Source organism: Rhinolophus hipposideros (assembly GCF_964194185.1).
Source record: "Rhinolophus hipposideros genome assembly, chromosome: 16".
Lineage (NCBI taxonomy): Eukaryota > Metazoa > Chordata > Mammalia > Chiroptera > Rhinolophidae > Rhinolophus > Rhinolophus hipposideros.
In genome coordinates, this window is record NC_138062.1 from 24,670,119 (window position 1) to 24,694,383 (window position 24,265).

General features: G+C 39.8%; 1 protein-coding gene across 3 annotated transcripts in view; it reads left to right on the forward strand.

Annotated features, from left to right (window-relative positions):
- Positions 1–24,265, forward strand: part of TMEM131L (transmembrane 131 like) — a 142,597-nt gene that overhangs the window by 71,709 nt on the left and 46,623 nt on the right. For 2 of the 3 annotated variants that reach the window (XM_081077147.1, XM_081077148.1), the window contains exons 5-9: positions 2,137–2,260; positions 3,347–3,463; positions 4,349–4,459; positions 22,544–22,621; positions 22,808–22,961. In XM_081077147.1, coding sequence (XP_080933273.1) covers positions 2,137–2,260; positions 3,347–3,463; positions 4,349–4,459; positions 22,544–22,621; positions 22,808–22,961 — 584 coding nt within the window. Of the gene's footprint in view, positions 1–405; positions 679–2,136; positions 2,261–3,346; positions 3,464–4,348; positions 4,460–22,543; positions 22,622–22,807; positions 22,962–24,265 lie in introns of those variants that run through there. The other variant, XM_081077149.1, reaches the window with a different exon arrangement.

The following is a 24,265-nucleotide window of genomic DNA, read 5'->3' on the forward strand; positions in this document are numbered from 1 at the left end:
GGCATTAGATGAAAACTTTTAGCGGAGAGTTCTGATCTCTTCACTGCCCTAGTGTAGCTTTTGCTGGGTGTTGTTTATTTTGATGTTGGCCATGGACACACCCCATCACTTTTCATAGCTTTGGTTTCCTCCTAGAATGCAGAATCGGGATCATGTGATTCAGTTGCCCTCTGCCTGCTTCTTAGGGTTTGTTTTAAGGGTTAATATTCTGGTCCTGATATGAAAAGTGCTAATCGTTCATAAGAGATTTTAATCATTCTTTTGTAGCATTAAATTAATAGAGCATCTTCCAGTTGTCACTAGTGAAGGAAACTCTTATCCGCACAACACTTTTAAAAATAGAATTTAAAAAAATAGAATAAAAATAGCGCAGTGGTAACCTGGTCTCAGCCGGCACCCTCTGTCAGGTCTGGTGAGATTTCTGGTGGAGGCAGTCACTGGGCTCTGTTATAATACATTGCAGCTTTGCAGCCTTATTTTCTAACTTGTTTCTCTGAGAGAGAGTTGTATCCTTTGAAATGAGAAATCTTGTGTTCCACTTATGTGATTTAGTATTTAAAGCTTTGAGGATAAGTATTAACAACATTGCTGATTGGTTCCTATTATTTACCTAAAACCACAGAAGTCCTTTTTATTCAATTTAAGTGAAAAGGCAAATATGGACCTTGTACTCTTGAGGTAGGACTTTCTGAGGTGACCCTTTATGCTTATGGTTGTATAAAAAATTTTTAGTATCTAAGAACACTCTTTAAAAAAAAAAGTTTTAATTACACTCTTGTATTTTACTTGTAGCTGGCTGTAAAGGATTTATTTTTTAAAATACACATTGGACATAGTAAACCTTCAGTTAAGACCTGTGATTAAAAATGGGAGGAAAGGCTAGAAGAAAAACCCCAAGGACTTGATGGTGATAATATAGTATTTTTGAAATCCCATTGTATATAAGAGAAACAACTTAATTTTGTTTTCCTAAAAGCACACATTTCTTAATATCACAGAAATCAGAATAAAGTCAGAGAAATACAAGCATAACGTCAATGTGTTTTTTGATTTTTTTTTTTTTTTTTTTGCTGAATTTAGAATATAGTTTTATTTTATTTCTGGGCCTTACTAATGAGAACTGTATATTGATTGAGGTGTCTGCCACTGAGGGTATTAATTAATACTAGAGAAATGACTTTAGTGAAATGTTTGCAGGCTCTCTGTTTATTGCATTGTAATTTAACTAGAGTGAATTTGGCATTGGACAGTAGGAACCAAAGGTAAGTGATAAAGGGAACATTTCAGGTAGCTCCAGGTTAGGTGGGCCAGAAACCAGCTCCTTTTCTCTTGTAGTTCCTTTGTCAGAGCCAACCTTGTGTGGGAAAATCAAAATAAAGGTCTGTATCAGTTAGGTTATTTGCTGTCAAGCAGAGATTCTTCATCTGAGATTCATGGAAAGTTTTGAAATTATGTATCAACTTTTGTGTGTGCATGTTATGGAGGCAGAAGCCAATCCTTCATCAGAGTGCTATGAAAGACTCATGATTTAAATGGACAAGAACCACTGCTAGACAGTGACGTAGGGTTTTCATTTTTCTTAGAAGAATGGTTTTTAGCAACAATTAAGTTTTCATTTTATAAGACTTAATAAAGTCTCTGCGAGTTGAAGTCCAGAAGTCCATTCCCTGTCGCCCCCACCCCCCACCCAACACACACAAAGCCTCCTTAAATTTATTGCTCAGGAAACAAACCCTAAGAAACTTGGGTTTTTCTATGAGTAAATTTTCTTATCTAAACATATTTTCATTTGATTTAGAGCCTCACATCAGACAAGTACCCAGTTCCCACTGTGTGTTTTTTGCAAGCACGTAATGGTCTAGATGGGTTAAATTCTTCTAACACAAAAACCAGTGGGGTGGCTACTATGGGTGGGCATAAGTTTTATAAAAGAAAGGATTTTTTCTTTTTGATTGTTGTGGATTAGATGCTTTATTAATAACAGGATTTGATAATTGTTGCTTTTAACTTTGTAATGAACATCAAAACACTTCATGGTTTAAAGTATATATGTGGATGGACAGATGAATAGATGGATGGATGGATATATTTATAACGACACAATACATTGCTTTTTCTTCTTTTTTGTCATGCTAGGTTCCTGGGACACCCTGCAGCCAAGATTCTCTATGCTTATAACCCAAGTAGGGATAGCGAGGTCGTGGTGAATTCAGTGTTTACAGCTGCTAGACATTTTCATGTGCCTCCTGTTCATTGCAGAGTAAGTGTTGATGTACTCTTGGAAACTATGCTGTGGCGGGCTGCCAGGGTTTCTGCTTGCTTTGGCCTGAAGTTTTTACTTTCTGCTCCCTGTCTCCCTTATTTCTGCTACCCAAACTCTTTCCTTCTGTGTGTTTGCTTTAGCATTTATTTTTTGCAGTTGTTCATATTCATAATTTTGGTGGCTTTTGACATATCTCCATGGGAAAAAAGAAAGTTTAAAGCATCAAACTAGGTGGTAATGGATGTGTATTTGATGTGACTTTCCATCATTAAAAAAACTCATTATTGGTTTTGAAATGACTACAAATGCTGAAGCATTTAGTAACTAATACAAGTTTAAGTGGATGTATGGGTGAATATATCATGATCTCTTCACCTGGCAAACCTACTAAGCTATAAGATCGTTAGAATCCATTTCTAAATGTAGGAGTAAGAGGTAGTGAGTGAATGGCTCCTTACAAAGCTGTTTCTATCCTAACACAGAGATTAAGACCCTAGTCTTCAAATAGTTTTAATTTTAACGGTCTTTAACTTTTAATGAAGGTCCCAGTTACTAATGGATTTTAACTTACTTATTTTGCTTCCTTTTGTCTACCTGATGCATTAAAAAAAACAAACGAACAAAAACAAAAAAACTGGGACCAAGGAGATGGAGCCCAGTATTTTGTTTATGATCGTCTCTCTGAATAATAAGCACGATCCCTGACTTTTATTAAGTATCAGCATGTTTGTACATTGGTAGTTCTCTTTGTCTCAGTAGAGCTAGAACTGTCTTTTAGTTAAAGGCATTGAACACATGGGTGTGGAAGAGGAGGGAAAAGATGGGAGGCAGCAGCTCCAACCCAAAGTGAAAGGACTTGGCGACTATCTTCCCGTAAGTCCGTGCCATGTTCCTCGAAATACTCTTTTAGATTATTGGATGTTGACTCATTTGGGAGATTCTCAGAAATTCATGATACTTATGAATCAAGGGTGCAGAATATGCAAACATCTGTTCACAGAAGTTGTCAAAAAGAAAGGCTGAGGGGAAAAATTTTTTTCAAAGGGGCCCATTCCAAATGGCTAATTAGGTTCCTTCTTTCAGGTAATCCCAGCATTGGGGAAAACTTCCTTCAGAATTATTTTCTTACCTACTGAAGAAGGGAACATTGAAAGTTCTTTATTTATTAATACCTCCTCACATGGAATCCTTTCCTATCATGTAAGTAACTTTTGTCACTTACTTTGGTTGTTGGCTTAACCTAGGGGTTGGGATAGTTTCAAGAAACCTTTTGGAAATGATGCCACCTTGTTTCTGCCATTAATATTCTAAGGCTATCAATGATGCTAACTCACCAGCCTTCCCTATCTTCTGCCCCCCTTAAATTTGCGCACCAGCCTCCATTTGGCTGTCTTCAGTTTGCAGTGCAGAGCTTGCTCTCACCATGGATCTTTGAAGGGTATTAGAACAAAACAAAGAGATCTACCATACTGGTTTCTAGTATAAAATACAGCAGGCTGTCAAAACCCATGGCCCTCACTTCACAAATGGTCCAGAGGGAGGGAGCTATAGGGGTATTTTCTAGTGACTTAGATTCCCCGCTTCCCGGGCTCATCAGGGAACACGGATTTCGTGCTTGGGGGCCAGTCCTCAGGAAACTCATTATTCATATCAAGGCACTAGGGAAGGAGAGTATCTTTTTGTGTTGTGATTCACAAAAGTAGTTAGGGATCTTTATCTTAAGTTGCACCTGTGACATCTTTAAGAGGACATGATATGAAGGAATTTAAGTGCCAAGATATATCTAGCCATTTTTATGGTTAATTCTTACTGGATTCCATTAAACACCTGGTCCCATATCAGAAAAGTTGACTATTTGTGGAAAGATTTGCTGTAGTGAGGAACATTCAGCTTAAATACAGCAACTTTTGTTACTTTTTTTTTCTTTTGGTAAACAAAGATAAATGAAATAATTGGATAGGGTTGTGAATGCCAGGGTGATAAATACAGATTTCCTTTGGAAAGGCATTTTAGCATTATGGCAAGTTTGTTTTCAAAATTAACAGAGAAGTCTCCCTCTTTCTCTTCCCCCGCCCCTCCATCCAGGTATCTGGAATTGGCACTCGCAGAATCTCTACAGAAGGGTCTGCAAAGCAGCTCCCAAATGCTTATTTTCTGCTTCCACAGGTCCAGAGCATTCAGCTTTCACAAACACAGGTAATTTTAATAGTAGGCTTATTTTGAATGGTCGTTGACACCAAACTTTGTATTTCTCTAAATTTATGTGTGTTTTGCAGAGTATAAATACAGCCCCTTTACATAGTCAGAATTGAGATACTTTTTTCTGCTTTTTGAAAAAAAGTCCTGCTATATAAGGAAATAGTGTAGGTATGTAAAAGGTCAGTGGAATCTATATTTCTTTTTAATAACTGTACAGTCCATGGTGTTGACATTTCATAGTTTTCTTAATACTATTGTTACTCATTTGAAATGTTGCCAGTTTTTCATTATTATTACCCTTAGGCCATGTACGTATTTTATAACTTTCTTTATTTCCCCTTGGATTATCTGTTTCCTTGGGGTATACTGCGTAAAGAGAGATTCTTTAGTGAGACACTATGAACCATTTTATAGAGCTTATTAAATCTTGCCAGGTTGCTTTTTAGGGAGACAGACCTCCCTGGTCACCAGTAATGATATTCCTCCAGGAAGGTTTTACTCTCTTCCCATCTCCCTGCTTCCCGTCCTTCCTGTGTGTGTGGCTTATTGCAAAAAATGTATTTGATGTTTTTGAAGGTATACAATGATACCTTTCCATCTTTTAATATGCATTTTACTAATAGCATATAGGTTTGGTCATTTTTTTCTTTGATTATCCATAGTTCCTTATAACAATAGATAACTTTTGAAATTGAAGAAAGCTCTTAAACCAAGCTTATGAACCTTACCCCCTTACCTACCCTTTCTTTCTGATTAGCAAATAAAGAACAGTGCTTAGACTTTTTTGTCAGTCACAGGAGTACCTGGGGCTGTCTTTCATTCAACAGTCTCCTTGGGCCTCTGCTGTAGGCCAGGAGTTGGTCTAGCATTTCTGTCTTCCTGGAGTTTATATTCTAGTAGGCGAGACAACCACAGCTAATTTACCTGTAATGTAATGTCTGGGAGCTTTGTCACCACATACACAATTCTTAAGGATGTTTAATACTGTTTTCTTCTTTATAAATTGAAGAGTCCCTCCTTCCAGGATTTTAAGGAAGATTTCTTTTCATTTGCACCTTTTGCTTTGGTTTAAATCCTAAGACCAAAGGGGATGTACTGAAAGGTATTAAGCAGGAGACTGATGTGATCTGACTTGCATATTTGTAAGGGCTCGAAAGGGCCCGAGGATAAGCTTCACTTGCATATGCCGACAGCAGGGGTTTTTTTGCATGTACATTTTTAGCCTTATCTCAGGGCCCTTCTTCAGCAAAGCGGGGGCAGCTGAGAAGGGCCAGGTTTCTCTGGTGACCGAGACTGGGGCTTTGAGTGCCAGATGCCATATTAGTGTCGATAAAAGTGTTGAAACCGAGATGGGTGTCCAGATGAGTTAATGGGGTTAATTGAAGGGCACATGGAATTAAGGGTCTCATAGAGAGGCCGGCATGAAATCTTGATGTGAAGAGAGCGTGCGGGTTATCCTTGCTCCTGGCACCTCCTACATGGTGCCCACTGCCCTTTTCCATACCCGGGCCCTCCTGGACTGCTGTAGTAGCCCCTTAACTGGTCTGCCAGCATATACTTTGGCCCTTTCTAGTCCTTTTCCCAAAAATGCAAGTTGGACCTCATTTAGTCACCTGCTCAACACCTTTCAGTGCACTCCTATAGGTTTTAGGATTTAAACCCAATCCTTAGTGTGGCTCCAGTAAGGCCTGACACAATGTGCTGCCGGGTCTTTTGTCACCTATGTCACACACCACCTGCATTACAGTCTCACTAGCCTCCCTCTATTTGCTTGCACAGGCCCTTTCCATTCCTGCCACAGGTCCTTTATGCCTGCAGTTTCCCTCCCACTCCCCCTTGTCCAACTTTTCTCCAAATTAGCCCTTATTTCATTCTTCATTTATCAGCTCAAGTTCTTCACGGAATCTCTCCCATTCTAGTTCAGAATCCATGTTGGACTGTAGTAGAACGGTGTTCCTTCCCCCCTTAGAATGTGTATCCCCATTAAATAACCACACACCCCATTATGTGGTCACTTAGCCACTCTTCCCTTCACTGTATGGAATTTAACCCCCGATGAAAGCAGGGACTGTCTGATTTGGCTCTCCACTGTATCCCCTGAGCCTCGCCCAGGGCCTGCTGCAGTCAGAGGTGCCCAGCAAACCTGGCTAAGTGACGTTCTGGCCTCCAGGTAGGTTTGTAGTTCTCCCTCAGGGGTAGTTTTCATGGCTCCCTGCCCTGTGGCCCACCATGGTGGTGACTGGCTTTTCTAGGTCTTTGTTTCTGTGTTAGCTGATAACCAAACTGTCAGTTTGGATTTCTCTTTCTTTCTTTCTTTCTTTCTTTCTCTCTTTCTCTCTTTCTCTCTTTCTCTCTTTCTCTCTTTCTCTCTTTCTCTCTTTCTCTCTTTCTCTCTTTCTCTCTTTCTCTCTTTCTCTCTTTCTCTCTTTCTCTCTTTCTCTCTTTCTCTCTTTCTCTCTCTCTCTTTCTCTCTCTCTCTCTCTCTCTCTCTCTCTCTCTCTTTCTCTCTCTCTCTCTTTCTCTCTCTCTCTCTTTCTCTCTCTCTCTCTTTCTTTTTTTTTTCATTTTAATTTGTTTTTAAAATAGCTTTATTGAGATATAATTCACATACCACAAAATTCATCCATTTAAAGTGTACAATTCAGTGGTTTTTAATATAGTCCCGAATTTGTGTAACCATCACCACAATCTAATTCATCACCCAAGTCCCTGGAAACCGTCACTCTGTCTTTTGGTCTTCATAGTTTTGTCTGTTCTGGACATCTCATGTAAAGGAAATGTGTGGTCTTTGCGATGGGCTTCTTTCACATAGAATAATGTTTTCAAGTTTATCTGTTTCATAGCACATATCAGTCTTTCGTTCCTTTTTATTGCCAAATAATAATTTATACACAACCACATTTTATTTAAACATTTGTCAGTTGGTAGACATTTGAATTGTTTCCATTGTTTGGCACTCAAAGCTTATACCTAAGGATCTGAATAGAATTGGATTTTAGTATCATTCACTGAGTGTTTTTAAATAATCTGGTTTAAACATGGGCAAAAGTCTAGATAAGACATGCACCCAACGATCCCTGAATATGAAGAGTCTGAAGGTGAAGACTCCAAAATACAGAGGGTGCCAAAAAAATGTATACACATTTCAAGACAGGATAAAACTGTATTAAATTCGTAATACTCAATATATACCGATAACAAAAGATGAATACAAGTCATGTATGACTTCTAAAATTACAAGAGGTGCTCAAAGTGGTCACCATCAGCGTAATTTTAATATAGTTTTTCCTTTCTTAAAATGTGTATACATTTTTTGAGCACCCTCTGTATACAGAGGCTGCTGGAATTCTCCAAGCTGAGCTTGCTGACCAGAGAAGGAAAGTAGCAGGAAGGTGTCATAAAAACTATGAGCACGGATCAGAACAGAACGTGGCAGATTGCTGCATTAAGGACACAGTTCAAAAGGCTTTTTGAAGATGGCCACAAGCTGTCTGTTTCAAAACTTGAAAGAAATTTGAGTTGTCAGGATGGTCACAGAAGACATCAGATATTTTGCTGCTGCAAACCGAACAAAATTCTGTCACGAGAAATTAAATGGAAATCAGTCAAAAACCAGATGCATACCTTTGTGCTGTGTCATGATCTGTATGACTCGACACCATTGATTCCTCCACCATAGCTCGGAGTTCAAGAACCTGAACCAGATTCTGGTCATGTACCAGGATGGCTAGAGGCTAGAGCTCTAGGACCGTGCCTCGATGGCTGTAACAAAAATTAAGTGTAAGCAATGCAAAAAAAATCAGGGATTTATATCAGCGGTACAAGCTGGAGGGAAAATGCATTACCTGTATGAAGTAAAAATAGCCAGTTTCATACCGCAGCCTGTTTCCAAGCCTGGGACCTTTCCGCCAAGCAACGCTGCCTCTTGCTGGAAGTATGAAATGAGCATCTGCAAAGAACCTAGCACAGGGTCTACCCCAGAGTCACAGAGTAGAACTTCATGACAGCACTCCAAAGAGGGCATTATTTGATAGTTGGTTTTTCTTTTATAACAGAGTATTATTTAGGAAAAACAGTCCAACCAAATAAGTCCATTTTATTTCATCTTATTTCTGTGAGTAGGATAAAATAGCATTAATATCCATGTCATATAGACTGAGATCAGTTCTGGTCCCTTAAGTGAGCCTTATGGTGAAGATCCCAGTTTGTTTTTCAGAATAACAAAAAAAGTGTCAATCTTGTGAAATAAACTAGGGTGCCAGCAAATAATTAAGCTATTTCTTTTTTTCTTTTCTTTTTTTTTTTTTGTATGTGGGCTCATTTTGGGTCCTTTTTGTTTGTGTCTATTGTCCATTTGTATCTGACTTTTGTATTTTTCTGGTGGCGTTGAATTGGACTAAATAGCTTCCTCTCTTCTGAAACCAAGGGTTTGTATGATTCATCTTCCTGGGAAAGAAGTAGGGAAATAACAAGGACTTAAGATTGCACTTCCCTTTTTAAACCTTTCATTTGGTCCTTCTCTTTCATTTGCCTTGACCTTTCTGATGTGAGAATTCCTAGCAGCTGAGAGATCACAGTGGGTCTAGTTGAGAATCTGAGGTTCCTCTGTTTTCGTTGCCATCTTGTCGTCTGGCCCCTGGATTTTCCTCCCAGGCTGTCTTCTCTGCTCTAGTGCTCACATCACACTGCTGCTGGCGACGTCTTCTTAAAGAGAACTGTTCATCATTTCCCTGGTTACCATGCTGGTCGGGTCCACGGTGGTTTGCACGACAAAGTCCAAGTGCCTTAGCTTGGCATATATGGTCCTTCATCACCCAGCTCCTTCCTCAGCGGTCCCACCCCTCTTTTCTCACCTCTGGCTTCAGAAGCCTCTCATTGCCGGAATGTCTCAAGCCTGCTCACCTCCATAAGCTTTCACCCCATTCAAACTCTAATTATCCTTTTAATAATTCCATGCTTCGAGACCCAGTCAGATAGCATCACCTCTGGAAACTGTAGATTCCCGGGCAAGTCTGTGCTCTGGTCCCCATGGCACTTGGTTAAACCCCCTGCTTTATTTAACAATGTCTGATGTTGTCCCCCAATTCTGCTCTGCCATGAGGTTTTCTGGGACAGGGCCTGTTTCTTTTTCATTTTTATAATCTCAACATCAACTTAGTGTGTAAGTTCATTGAGGGCCCCCAGAATTTTTAATAGCTAGATGAGTCAGTGGGCATCTGAGCTGAGATCCCCAAATAGCGTATCTGTCCCCTCGTAACATCTAAGATTTGCATAACTTCACCTTTTCACCGCATGAACCAGTGTGACCTTCAACAGATTTACTACCAGGGCAGGTGCTATTATTCTTATTTTAGAAATTATAGAATGGACTTAGAGTTTAAGTTACTTGATGGAGTTTGAGAGCAGAGACAGGACTGGCAATCCCAGCTTAGTGTGTCTTAAATGTTTCCCACATATAGTAAGTGTCATAACGATTTTCCTATCTGTTGACTTACTAATTCATGTTGCGTGAAAGCTAAATGCAAGTAAAATGGTTTGTTGGTTTTTCTTGTACCATTTTTATAATGGCAAAGAACAGTAGAAACAGCTTAAAGGCTCAACAGTGGAAAAAAGGATTTGATAAATTTGAGTATATCAACATAGTAGAATATGAAATAGTTCTTCCAAGTTATGATGCTTATGTCGAAATGTCTAACAAGTGAATAGTAGCGTACAAGGTATACTGGGTTCTGTGATTGTAACTAAAATATATGGTGGGATATAATGTGTAAATACAGTTGCATTAGGCTCATGAAAAAGCAAGCAATTTTGTTTTTTAATGTATTTTTCAGTGCTGTTTTGGATGTAAGCCACTGAGGTTCAAGGAGTGTTACAATGATTTATTTGGGCAAAACAGAATATTTGAAATTGCCATTGTCTCAGAATCCAGCATATAGGGTCACAACAGCGATAAACTTGTCTCAGAGAATTAAAAGAACTTAAATAATTATTACTGGAATCATTGTGAAATAACGTTTAATTGTAAGGCAAGATGGGAAACCCAGTAAAGCTGCTTGTGTGTGTGTGTCCCAACATGGTATCATACTGAATTCTATAAAAGTGTATGATTAGAAGAAATAACAATGTCATTATTAAAAAATGGGAAATCAGAAAGTGAAAAATTAGAAATAAGCCCCAAGACCACAGTCACACTCGCAGGGGTAACCGAGATGAACATTTTACCATCTCCTTTTAGCTTTTTTTTTTTTTGAGCATGTGTGTATGTGATGAGCCGGGGTTCTTAACCCTCGCCACAGAATCATGTTACTGGATTGTGTAAAGGAGTGATTATTTCTGGGTATTCTGTGTGACATCTAATACATTGCAGACCAGGAGTTCTTAACCTTTTAAGATTGGCACAGCCTTTGCTTTTCTGCCTGCCTAGGACAGGTGTTGGGCAAGCACTGCAGTCCGGGCCTGCGGGGAGCCTGGTGCCTGCCAGGTTGGGGGGAGGACGCCCCAAGTTGCTTTCCTGCTCCTTGCCTCCGGAGGTGCTGATCTCTGTCAATTAAATGTGGCCGTCTGGAGGGGAAGCTGTAAAATCCATGTAGGGAGAACAAGGAAAGTTTTTTTCCATCACTGTTTGACAGAAGAGAAATGGAAAGAGTTTGGATTTGTCATGAACAAAGAAGTTGCAAAAGCCTGATCTAGGCTCCGGCAATGGAAAATAGAGAACAGGGCTTCTGTAGCTATTGTGTTTTCCTGATTGTCTTACATAATTAAGTGAAATAAAACAATTTCTGGGTGTCATAGCTGAGAATTCCTTCAAATCTCTGTGTAATCATAATGTACTAATATTTCTTTGTGTGATAAAAGTTGTTTGATCTTTCTTACATAAAAATGATAGGTTGTCAGACTCTGGAAAGTTGTTACTGTATGTTAGGTAAATATATGCCATTACCTAATTTTCCCCCTACTACCTCTTCCTGAATATAGTTTTCAAAAGCAAGGAAATTGCCTCAATTTAAAAAAATTTCTCCTTTTCTTTGGAGCCACGAGTGAGAATGATTCAGTGAAATGGGAACTTGGGAAGAGGAGAGATAGAAGGCTGGTGAGTAGAAGAAAGGAAGAAAGCATGGTAAAGCCTAGAGAGAAATTCGAAGAGGTGTGGGTGTAGACGTTTTCTTCCCTCTTCTGTATTTTACAGGCCAGTGGAGCCTTGTCCCCTCCATCTGCCTCATCTCTAAAATCTCTGCTCTCTTGGCTACTGGGAGAACACAGTTTCCTGGTCCCTCTTTAAACTCAGTGGTTGCTTTGTCTCTTTTCTTGCCTCCCAGGAGAATTGATTCAGTTGCTTGATAATAGAATAAATGATCTTAAAAAGGAAGAAATTATAATCTCAGCTATTTAGGAAGTTATAAGACCGTGAGTCTTTTTTTGATGTCTTTCAAACATTCATTACATTAGCATAGTCTAGAAACTTAGCATAGAAAATTAGCATAGTCTAGAGCCCAATGAATACCGTGTTTCCCCGAAAATAAGACCAGGTATTTTATATTATATTATATTATACCCGGTTTTATATTATATAAGACCTGGTCTTATTTACGACCTTATATAATATAATATAGTAAAATAAGACCGAGTCTTGTATTAATTTTTGCTCCAAAGGACACATTAGGGCTGATGCGCTGGTGAGGTCTTATTTTCGGGGAAACATGGTAGCACCTCTTTTCCTGGCCAAGTTCTCAACTAGTGGACCTATAAAATCAGGAGTTAGAGAACTAAAATGCCACCTTTATGTTACTGTAAGCCTCCTTCACCTGTATCAGCTGAGATAAGAGCCACAGTTGCTAACTTGTGGTCCCCTAGGTGTATACCATGGGGTGGCCCACGGGAAGGGAAGTTTGAATCCAGGACCAACACCCTTACCCAGGGTGTGAAGTGAAGGAGAAAAACCAGCTCCTCTGAAAACCCCGCCCTTGTCACTGCTCTCTATAGCAGGGTCGTTGTCTGTTGCCTAATAGGCAACTCCCTCTACCTAAGGGGAGAGGAAGGCTGGGGGCAAGAGAACCGGAGTATTTAGGGAAAGAGAATCCTTTCCTTAAAATGTCTCAGTTTTGTACTCCTGACCCATTGGACTCGCCTGTTTTTAAGCTATGGCCCTCCCTTCTCTGATGAGATCCTTAGACGTCCGGTAGCTGTGCTCCCACCTTCCTGAGCCTGCTCCATTCAGGAGTACCACGCTGCCCCCCCCCACCCCGTTTGTTTGTTGATCCCCCTCGGATGGCTGGGGCACACTGTTGAGCTTGCCCCTTGAAAGCTCTGGGGTGGTTATAATTATTCATTAATAATCTTCTCCAAAGCCATACTATACCCAAGGTTGAAAGTTCATATTCTTGTCTGTTTCCCATCCCAAATTCTTTTCAAGTATGGTGTCCAGTACAGCTTATTAGAACTTTTGCCGTGCCATCAAATAACAGTCAGGATGCTCCAATAAAAAATACCAGCTGTCTGATGCTGCATCACAGGCATGCACAGTGTAGCATACAAGAAGGTGAATTCTAAAACCAGACCACCGGGATAAAAATCTTAGTTCTGAGTGACCTTGGCCAAATATGTAACCTCCTTGTTTCTTAGTTTACCTATAACATAGATAAAAATAGTACTACCTCATGCGATTGCTGTAGCTATTATTAGGTTGGTGCAAAAGTAATTGCGGTTTAAAAGGTTAAACATTGGAAAAACCGCCGGCACTTGTGCACCAATGTAATAAATAAATTAATACATGCAAAGCGCTTAGAACTATTACCTGGCACTTAGCTAAAATGCACTACTCACTTAAAAAAAGTTTTGAATATAAATCCTCTCCTATTATGAAACTCTTGGAGAATTTTAAAATTCAGAAATTCAGTCTTTTGGCAAGACATGAAAGTTCAAGGCTATAGTCCCGTATCAAATTATCTTGGACTGTGAGTTAACAGTCAAAGAATTTGAAGTCCTCCCCAATTCTTTTTTTTTTTTTTTTCTGGTCTTAGCCGGAGATTCTCCATGCCTGCATGCAGCTTGGGAAACTTTCGCAGCTGTAGCCTGGACTCCCTCTCGCTAGGAGGTGCTTCCCTCAGGCTTCAGAAGTCACAGTACTTCAGTACTAAGTCTCTCTCGAGCCGCACTTGAGTAGAATCTTAATAAGACACAATATCAGATGATCAACCTTACATCCACCAAATTTGGAAAGCATGCCAGCCCTCAAAATTGTTCCCAATACTTCCTGTTTGCCAGAGAGAGGGATGGAGGACAGACAGAGCATCACCTTGGTTTCAGCTTCAATTCATGCCAGTTGTTCTGACTCCAAGATCTTGGCATTTGAGCTGGATGGCGAGAAGTTACCCTGCCAGTCAGGAGGCTAATTTGGGACCTTTGGGGGTTGGGGAGGAGCCACCTGTGCATATCGCTTCCTCTCTCAGGAAGCCGCACCTGAAACGCTCTGGGCTTCCCTGAGTCAGAACTTTGCAGTGGCAGCAATGTAGTCCTTTCCCGATGGACCCCATGTTTCAGGCACCCCGTGCTCAGTGGGGTCGACCTCTGGTCTGTGTAGGGAAGGAGTGTCCACCGTGGCTGTGAGCAGGGACTTAGAGATCTGGTCTTTCCATTGCCTGTTACTGTGGACTCACTGAGGCTTCTGGAACCTACTACTACTTAAGGAAGGCTTTTCCTTTTTACGCCCCACTTATTTCAAGTGGAGCATTGTTCTCAGCAGATTCCTGGAGGAGAGCTGCTGTTGACACTTGGGAAGCTTCGGCCTGGTGGGGAGAGACCTAGGCTGGGAACCACTCCCTGTCTCCCCCAGGGTGCGAGGGTGCCGTTTCTCTCTGGTCTCGGTCTATACCTGCAGGATGTGCTTGCCATCCGCTGTCCCCCTCTTTCTTTCAGGAAGGCTCAGTTGAGCTTCTGGCTGTTTAACCAGCTCTTTTTGTTGATCTTTCTCCTTTCTCTACCACTTGTAAGCTGTTACTGTTTGCTGGACTTGGTACACTCTGTTTCTTACTTTTTCCTTTACTTTTTGGTCTAGGTATTTTTTTTTTCCTGCTAGGTGTTGTAGATATTTTCTTGGGAGTTCTCCCAAAGCAAGAAAGAGAAAATCGGAAAGCACCTATTGTTTAAACAAATATTTTCTTCCCTACATTGTACAGTCTTATAGAAGAGACCCCCTCACCCCCCCACCTCAGACCAACATCTAAACCAGGCCTGTGGTCAGTTTATCTTGTCCTGCTGCTTCCCCTTTAATGGATTTCCTCTTTGCTGCCCCTTCCCTTACTTGGAGTCCTAATTCCATCGCTTCTCCAACATGTTCCCTCAGGGCACAGACAGTAACTGCCTTCTCCACCAAAACCTCTGAGCTTTCTGCTCTGATCTCACTGGTCTCCTCACAGCCTGCCCACATCTGTAACCTTTGGTCTACTGTGTTTCCCCGAAAATAAGACCTAGCCAGACCGTCAGCTCTAACGCGTCCTTTGGAGCAAAACTTATATCAAATTATTTTATATTAAAATAAGACCAGGTCTTGTATAATATAATGTAATATGATACTGGGTCTTATATTAATTTTTGCTCCACAAGACGCTGATGGTCCAGCTTGGTCTTATTTTCGGGGAAACATGGTAGCTGCCTCAATCTTTGAGGGTGAAGGTGCACAATTGCTCTTACTATGGGTTCTTTACGTGGCTTTAGAAGTGTGTTTCTCCATAGTTCCTAGAACTGAATCCTATTTTTCTTGGGGGAGCAAGTCCAGTCAGCTGAGATCTTGCCTGTCTTGCTTATCAGCTTTTTTTTTTTTTTTAAACTTCAACGAAAAGATATATTTTCCTAATTTCAGTGAGATCCTAGTTATTTCCATCTCTGTTTTTATGTCTGTTGAACTGGACCTTTGAGGTCTCCTGTTCTATTTCAGCTGTCTAGTTGTTTCCTAAGATGGCAGCTTTGCTCCAAAGGGGAGCCCTCTCTTCCTCCTACATCATCAAATCTGCCTTTCTTTTTTGGTTTTTGTTCCGTCATGTCCTGGCAGGAAGGCTAAAGTTTGTTTCTCTAACTTTCTAGCACCTCTTTGATTTCCGGAGTGAACCTGATAGTTCCAAGGACAGACCTTCGTGGTTGTCTTCTTTTTGCCTGCGATACTTTTGTCAAATTGTTCTCTGACTCAACCCAACATGACAGCATACCTCCTTAATAAAAAAATAACTTATTGCATTTTTGTTTATAAAATCTGTCACCCTTCCGTGGCTCTGACACTTCGGATCTTGAAAATCTAAAGCAGTGGTAAGCATTTAGATGGTAAATAAATCTAGAGCCAGTGAGTTGGGGAGGAACTTGTGGGTCTGTGGACCAACCTCATGATTTGAAGCTACACCCTTTCGCAGTTCTGACTCTTAGTCATGAAGATAATACATAAAGAAGGAGCAGAGTTTGGGACAGTCTGTCTATACTGCCTGCCAGGAGTTGGACCCAGTAGTTTCTTCATGGCCTGGATATGAAAGCAGCAGACACCGTGTTTCCCCGAAAATAAGACCTAGCTGGACCATCAGCTCTGTTGTGTCCTTTGGAGCAAAAATTAATGTAAGACCTGGTCTTATATAAGACCAGGTATTGTACTGTATTATATTATATTATATTATATTATATTATATTATATTATATTATATTATATTATACCCAGTCTTATAGTAAAATAAGACTGGGTCTTATATTAATTTTTGCTCCAAAAGACGCGTTAGAGCTGATTATCTGGCCAGGTCTTATTTTCAGGCAAACATGGTAGTATTTTGGAAACTGTTTTGAGGAGAACCCTGACAGGGACGTCTTTTTCTTTTTTCTTTTTCTTTCCCTTTTCCCTTTTTCTCTTTTTCCTTCTCCGTTTGCCTTTTATTTATTTTTTCTTGTGGTAAAATATACATAACACAAAACTTACCATTTTAACCATTTTTATATGTATAGTTCAGTGGCACTTTGTGCAGCCATTGCCACCGTCTATTTCTAGAACTTTTCCATCATCCAAAACTTAAGCACTGTACCCATTAAACAATAGCTCCTCATTATTCTTAGCTCCTCCAACCATTATTCTTTTTTCTGTCTCTATGAATCTGACTATGCTCGGTTTCCTCATATAAGTGGAATCACACAATATTTGTCCTTTTGTGACTGACTTATTTCACTTAGCATAATGTTCTCCAGGTTTATCTGTATCAGAATTTCCTTCCCTGTTAAGACTGAATAATAGTTCATTATATGTATATTGCATGTTTTTTTTCCTTCAATCACCCATGGATGGATTTTGGTTTGTTTCCATCTTTTGACTATTGTGTATGATGGCTTCTCTGAATTTGGGTGTAGAAGTACCTTTCCTGTCCCTCCTGGTAATTCTGTGTTAAGTTTTGAGGACCCACCATACTGGTCCATATGGCAACACCCTTTCTTTTGTAGCTTAACCTTCCTTGCCATGGCCATGCCTCCTTAGGTAAGAACTGTGCCTTCATCGCTTGGAGTCAGGCAGCAGTAGCCTGCATCTTCACACCTGAACTATGGCCGAGCCTGGGCCCCGGTTCAAGGTCTGAGCCAGGCCTTAAGGACCCACTTGCCATTTGCTCATGGCCCAGGAGCGTCCAGCTGTATAAAAATAGCTGCTTGCCTTTGGAAAGAGCCACCATATGTTGCATGACCTACCAAGGTGAAAATCCTACGTGGCTCTGCTGAAACTGCCAGCTCAGGTTGTAGTAGTCAAAAGCTAGCCACCCAAATGTAAAAGCCAGGGCACTGAACAACGCACAGGTCACTGCCGGTTGGTCCAGCCAAGTCTCAGTATCTCAGTGTTTCCTTGTTCTCTGAATTGCTTGTTGTTTATCTTTCAGGGTTTCTGACCCATTTCTGGGGGGTGGCGTGGGTTGGGAGGTGGTGTGCAGCAAATGACACGTCTCTTCTTGGGTTCAGAACAAATGGTGAAATAAGACAAAAAAGAATTTGAAGTGTTTAAGAAAAAAAAAGTCCCTTCTGTTAGAAACCAAAGGAGTGAGAAAGAAAAGTTTCCCCTCTACCAACTTTGATGTGGGAAAAATGCTTTCCCGAAGCATTTGAATTATTTGATGTGGAAGTTTACTAATATAACACATTAATTGTGAATAAACAAGTAAAAATAATAATGCTCCCTGTTGAGGGCCCACTGGCTGTCCTGTGATTGTCATATGCATCTCATTTAATGCTTTTAACATGGCTGTGAGTTCATTAACTCTGTTTTATAGAAGAGGAAGCTGAGGCTTAGAAAGGGTAGGGAATGGCCCCAAGGTTTTATGGCTGGGGTTTCAACTTGAAGCTGTGCTCACTGCGGTCATCTGGCCCACTGCCTTTTCTCGAAAGATGTGGATAAGGAAAGATGTTATGCATATGCTTTAACCCTCTATCCCTTAAAACAAATAACAACAACAAAAAATTAGTCATTTCAGCCAGTTGCTAGGTTTGTGCAAATTTTAGTGAGTCTGGCAACACAGGTAAATTTTCTTTCAGCTGTTGAATAGCTGAGGAATACTAGAAGGGTAGCAGTGTGGTGGTGAGGGTTGGAACACAGTTGCTGTTTCATGTAAGGGTAAAGCAACTGGCCGGTGCTTACGAATACCTCAGCTGAATCTGTTAGGCAGGAAACACTGAAATAGGAGTTTGGTTATATAGCGTGAGTGTTGTGTGGGAGGGACCCAAGAAAATGCTCATTTTATACAAAGTCATCTGCTGTGTAGCATGTATTGTACCTCGCACTGTGCGTGGGGACCACTGTCTGGAATGGTCACGTGCCTTCGACGGAATCTGTGTTCCTAGTGATACACCCATTGGCATCAGAGATTTACCATTGTAAGGACCTCTGAAATTGAGCATTCCAAATTGTGTAAGGGGACACAAATAGAGTCTAAGATCAGAATTTATCGAAGTCATTCTTTTGTATTTCACAAGTTGTGTTCCTTAAAGGAAAGGTTTTCAAGTATGGTCATTACTGGGAATGTTGTGTGTGTTGTTCATTCTGTCTGGATTAATACAGGTTCTCATATACTTTTCTTAGGGTATAGTTTACTCTTGTCAAGAAAAATCATTTTCTTTTCTATTTCATTTCACACAGTCCCCCGGCCCCCAAAATCACACTCTGCCCCTGACCCAATACACAAAGACCAATTTCTTAGCAAATAAGGAAGGTGATTTTTTTCTCTCTCTCTTAGATCCAATTACCTAGATACATACCCCTTCACCACAAAATCATGGAAATGCAAGCCATATAAAAGGAGTTTTTACATTGCTGTTTTCTTGACCTTTGCATTATTTCTTGGTATGGTTTTTTAATACGTGTTTCCATGTTGAAATTATTTTAGGCTTTTAAGTACCTAGGAGGAATACAATTGATCTGTTCTGATTTACTTGGAAAAAAATACTGACTTGTGTTAACAGACCTACTATTGTTTTTGCATTTTTCCACTAACTAATCTTAGGACCCTTTGATAAGTTCTTTAACCCCTCCAAACCACATTTCCCTCCATCTTCTAAAAGAGGATAATCCCATATACGTAATATGAAAACTACTAAGGAATTATTTTTTCTTTTAGCTATGAAATTTATGAACTAATTTTGTTCAAGTAGTGTGGCAGGTTTCAAAAGTAAAGAAATAGGTTTTTGTTTGTTTTTCTTTTATAATCTGCCCAGGCACACACTTCTGGATAAGGGGGGTGTCCTACTGTCGTAACAAATTGCTTGGTTAGGAGCCTCTCAGGGGGAATTTGTACTCCCAACATGCATGTGGTTACCCCAAGTGGCTCATATTTTGCTTATAGTTTCCTTTTTAAAGTTGACTGCCATACTTTCATTCTTTTGAAAAAGAAAGACATGAACATTTAAATTTCTCTTTGAGAAAAGTTAGCATACTTCCAGGGCAGTTTGGAGGTGCTGGAACTCCCCCTTGTGGGATTCTGAAATATGTTCTACAGCAAATAAAACAATGTAGTTTTTTTGTTTTGTTTTGTTTCCGGCTAATAGAAGAATCTTACTTAAAGTGATAAATTACAAATTCATTCATACAGAAATTTACCAAGTGTAACAAAATGTTAAGCTTTAGATCACATCAAATTACTGTGCAAATAGGATTTTTAATCATGTCCAAAATCATAATTTTGAATTTTTAGCATTATTTCAACATTTGAGGAAATGTTTTAGGGAAGAGAATTGCCTTGCTCTGTTAAGACATACAGTTAAATTGTTGTAAATTATATATTTTTAAAAACCCCAACAACTTATTATAAACGTATATGTTGAAAGTGTGTTGATAGGAGTTTTTTAAACTTTTATTTTTTTTGAAAGTTTCAGATCAGAAGTACACACTGAATATCACGTTTTGATATATTCTTTTATTTTATAGCCCTTGTTAATTGTTTTTAGTTTCTTATTGTTTTCAAGCAAGCCTGTGGCTGTGTGCCCCCTTCTCTTCATTTACAGCTGTGTATTGAATGCCGATTAAGTGGTAGGCAGTGTGGTAAAGGCATCATACAAGGTGCTTATAGTGTGCTGGGGAAGACAGACCTTTAAAAAGTTGTAATTGCATTGTAACGAGGAGTGTTAAGGAAAGTGAGTTGAAAGGTGCTGTGGGTGTGAGCTTCGGCACTTAGCCCAGCTGTGGTGTCAGGGAAAACCTCCCTGAGAGTGATGGTTAAGCTGGCACCTGAGGCTGACTTGGGTTTAGCTAGGTGAGGGAAAGGGTGAGTTGGGGCTGTGGGTTCAAAACAAAGGCACAGCAAATTCAGAGGCTGAAGGCAAAACAGAGCAGAAAGTAGACCAGAGAAGCTGGGGTATAAACCAGGGGGTACAGAGGAGACGGGTGCCCGAGTTTTGTAGCTACAGTAAAGGATTTGGGGGTTGGAGCAAGCAGAAGGTCTTTGAAGGATTTTAAGCAGATAGTTGCTTAAACTGATTTGCATATTTGTAAACTCACTCTTGATGCAATGTGGAGAGGGCAGAGGTGGACACTGGGGCACTAGGAGGAAGTTGGTGCAGCAGCCTACCTGCCTTTGTCCCTCCCACCAGGGCAAGGGCCCATAACTTTCTGTAAAGGCCCAGAGAATCGTTATTTTCAGCTTTGCAGACCATAGACCTCTGTTGCAAGTACTCAGCTCTGCCATTGTCAGCACAAAAGCAGCTATAGCCAATGCTCAAGGAATGAGCGTGGCTGTGTTCCAATAAAACTTTATTTACAAATACAGGCAACGGGCTGGATTCGGCCCACTGGCATAGTTTGCTGACCCCTGATCTTTAGGGTATCAGGAATGAAGAGAAGTGAATGGATTCAATGGACGAGGTACAATCAGTGTAAGTTGGTTATGGATTTGCTTGAGGAAGTGAAGTTGGTTTTAGGTTTCTGGCTTAAACAAGTAAATTAATAATGGTGCTAAGAGAAGGGGCATAGCAAGGGTCGTTTGCTGCCTGGGGGGTTGTGAGGGAGGATTCATGCAGATGCCCTGTCATTGGTTGGACATATGGGTGTGCAGAGAGGTCTGAGCTGGAGAAGTAAATGTGAATGGCTTCAGCTTGTCATAGAGCAGAAAGGGAAGAGGGCACAACACAGAATCCAGAATAATTTCTGCGTCTGATGGTCACAGGAGGAGGAGCCAAGTAAAGCGAGAGCCAAAGGTGAAAGATAAGAACCAGAAGGACACCTGATTAATGGTGTTAAGTGGAGAAGGGTTGGGCAAAAAGAAGTTTCTATTGGATTTGGATATGAGGAGGTCGTTTGTAACTTTGGTTAAAGCAATTTCAGAGAAGTGGTGGGCTTAGGGTAATTATTTATGTCTTTGATTGTGGAATTTGTTCCCCAAAAGACAACTTCAAATATCTAGTTCTTCAGGATTTTAGGTTCAGTTCACAGATGACATTATTCTCTTTAAGTCTAGCAGGTATTAGCAATTATTTTTTTTGAAAGAGCCATTGATGAGCGTTTCGTCCCATTTACAAGTCTGATTAAACTCCTTAAATATTTTCACTGCATTTTAAAATGTAACCTACTTTCTTCTTTTTTCCTGTACTTTAATGGCCTGAATGACAATTGAAGTAGTTAAAAATGGGTTTTTATATTATGTACTTAGGTAATTCTTATAAATCTAACAAATCAAACATAATTGGGATGATTCTCCTCAATGCTAAATCTTCCTGGAGTAAATAGACACTCACCCACAATTAAGTCAGCCAAGGATTTGGGAATTGCCTTCTTACCTTACGGAGATTTCCTGATGTACCTACCAACTGTGACTGCCAGGCCGAGTGCCTTTTTATAATAACTATGCCGGATGCCTCAAACTCAGCTGAAGAGGAGATGTTACAGCCAGGCCCTTTAGGTTCACATGCTGTACTCACTGCCTGCCTTCTCTGTGCATTCACCGTCTGCAACCCCCATCCTCCTCCCGAAAATGTCTGGATCCCTGGATGGGACTTTGCATTTGTTTTTTGTCTTCAAGATATGTTTATGCCATACTGTGTGGCTGTTAAGATCTTTGAACTTGACGGAATTCTTCATTCTTTTTATATACTCTTGTCGCTTCCATCCATAGCTCGTCCACCTATTAAAAACGATAGCCAGTTGAATTTTGGATATCGCTTATGTATTTGTCATAGCTTCTACGGAGGAAAGGCAGACATAGAATGCGTTGTCTGTTATTGGGCGAACCTTCTTTAAAATAAAAGTAGACTCCTGTGTTGAAACAAAGTGTCCAAAAAGCACAAGAGACGCCAAACTACAGTGTTCCTGTGTATATTTAGAACATATTTTATCTGCTTATTGCCACAGTTGGAATTTTCATGTTGCCCAGGGAAGGGTGTATGATCTCCATTAGAATGGAAGCTTAGTGACAGAGATTTGTTTGGTTTTATTCAGTATTGTATTTCCAGTAAATAGTACAATACCCAGGATTTAGCAGATACTCAAGTATTTGTTAAATGAGTAAATGTAGTTTCTGAATACATAGATTGTCTACTATTAATACTTAGACTGAGCCTTTTGCTTCCTTTTAAATTCTTTTCCTCCTTTTTTTCTTTTAGGCAGAAACCACTAATACTAGCCTCTTGCAGGTACAACTGGAATGCAGTTTACATAATAAAGTGTGTCAGCGATTAAAGGTAAAATAAAAAATTCAGTATTTTCTTCCTGCCTCTTTGCTTAGAAATCAAAAGTAAAACAGTACATTCTATTCTCAGAAATACACATGCCCTTACTTAAGTGCTTTACCCCCCTGAAATTTGAGATCACGAAAGTTCAGATGATTTTTTTGAGTTTTTCCTTTTTTTCCATCCCTCCCATCTCAGAGCTGTTATCTGGAATCTGATGATGTTTTACGGTTACAAATGAGCATAATTGTAACAATGGAAAACACCTCACGAGAATTTGAAGAAAACACACAAGATTTGTTAGATCATCTTTCTATTATATATGTAGCTACAGATAAATCTGAGACTTCAGGTAAGGTGGAATCTTTTTAAATTTTCATGGTAATGTATTTTGATTAACCTGCATCATTATAGCATTTATTTATGGATTGTATCATTGCAATCTAAGATAACAAAGAGCTTTTGCTTTCATTATCAAGAGATTGTAATAATAACTGATTCTCATTCTGCAACTGCTAGTAAAATTTAGAGTAAATTAAGTGGCAGTTCCAAACTATTCTGAGTCTCCTTGGGAATAATCTTTCTTGGAATTCTGGAGATAGTAAACAAATTAAATTGATACAACCATCTAATAGAAATAGTCACAAAGTATTTGAAGTCTGTGTCTCTTGTTCCAGGTTTACTGAAGTTGACCGAATCATATTGTTTTGTAGTTTTTTAATAGTTGATTGACTACTGATTGTTTCTGATGCCTGACAAGTCAGAGTAGTATGAATTTTAGTGTTCGTTTGATGAATTTATCTTTGAAAATGTGTCTCCTACTTACCAGAAATAACCTAGTTTATCAGTTTCAGTTTCTAAGAACTTCGCAAGGAGATAAATATTACGTGATCCATATTTATTAGGTTGGTACAAAAGTAATTGCAGTTTAGAAGGTTAAAAATAATTGCAAAAACTGCAATTACTTTTATATATAATGTAGGATTTGCTATATTGCCCATTGGTTGTCAAGACTATTCTGGCGTGTGTGTGCGCGCGCGCGCGCACATACATATTCTGAGAAAGAAATGGCACCAAAGTATAGTTTTATATTGGCAGTCTTAACTGTTGGTCAGACATCATTTACTTCCAGCCCTCAGAATTGATTATAATCATGATGGTTCAGCAGAGAGCTTTTCTGTCCTCAGATTCATAGCTTTTGGTGATTCTTCGAATAGCCAGGTAGACCACAACGTAGGGAAGACCACGGTCCCATAGGGAGCATTTCTGTTGAGGGTTAAAAGGAAGGCTATGTTTTGAGATCCAGGGTTTTATTTTTCTCACCTGTGGTCTTCCCAGTAAGGAGAGGGGCTGTCTAATCAACAGGAAAGCATAGCTTCATTTGCAGTTGTCCGGTTGGTTGGTTACATCCAGAGGAGCAGTAGTCTAACCCTAAAATCAGAATTGTTCTACTGGTATTTCTTCATCGTGTAGAGTCTGTGTTGGTAGGTCAATATTTTTATAAGGATTCTTTTTCTTGTGACTTAAAAGACTACCCAACAGAAAATAGCTCCTAGTTTGGATTTCAGTGTTGAAAAACGAGTTATGTTTTTTAGAGAAATGTGTATTATGTGGGAATGAGGTGGCTTTTTGTTTTAATCTCATTGCTCTGATTCT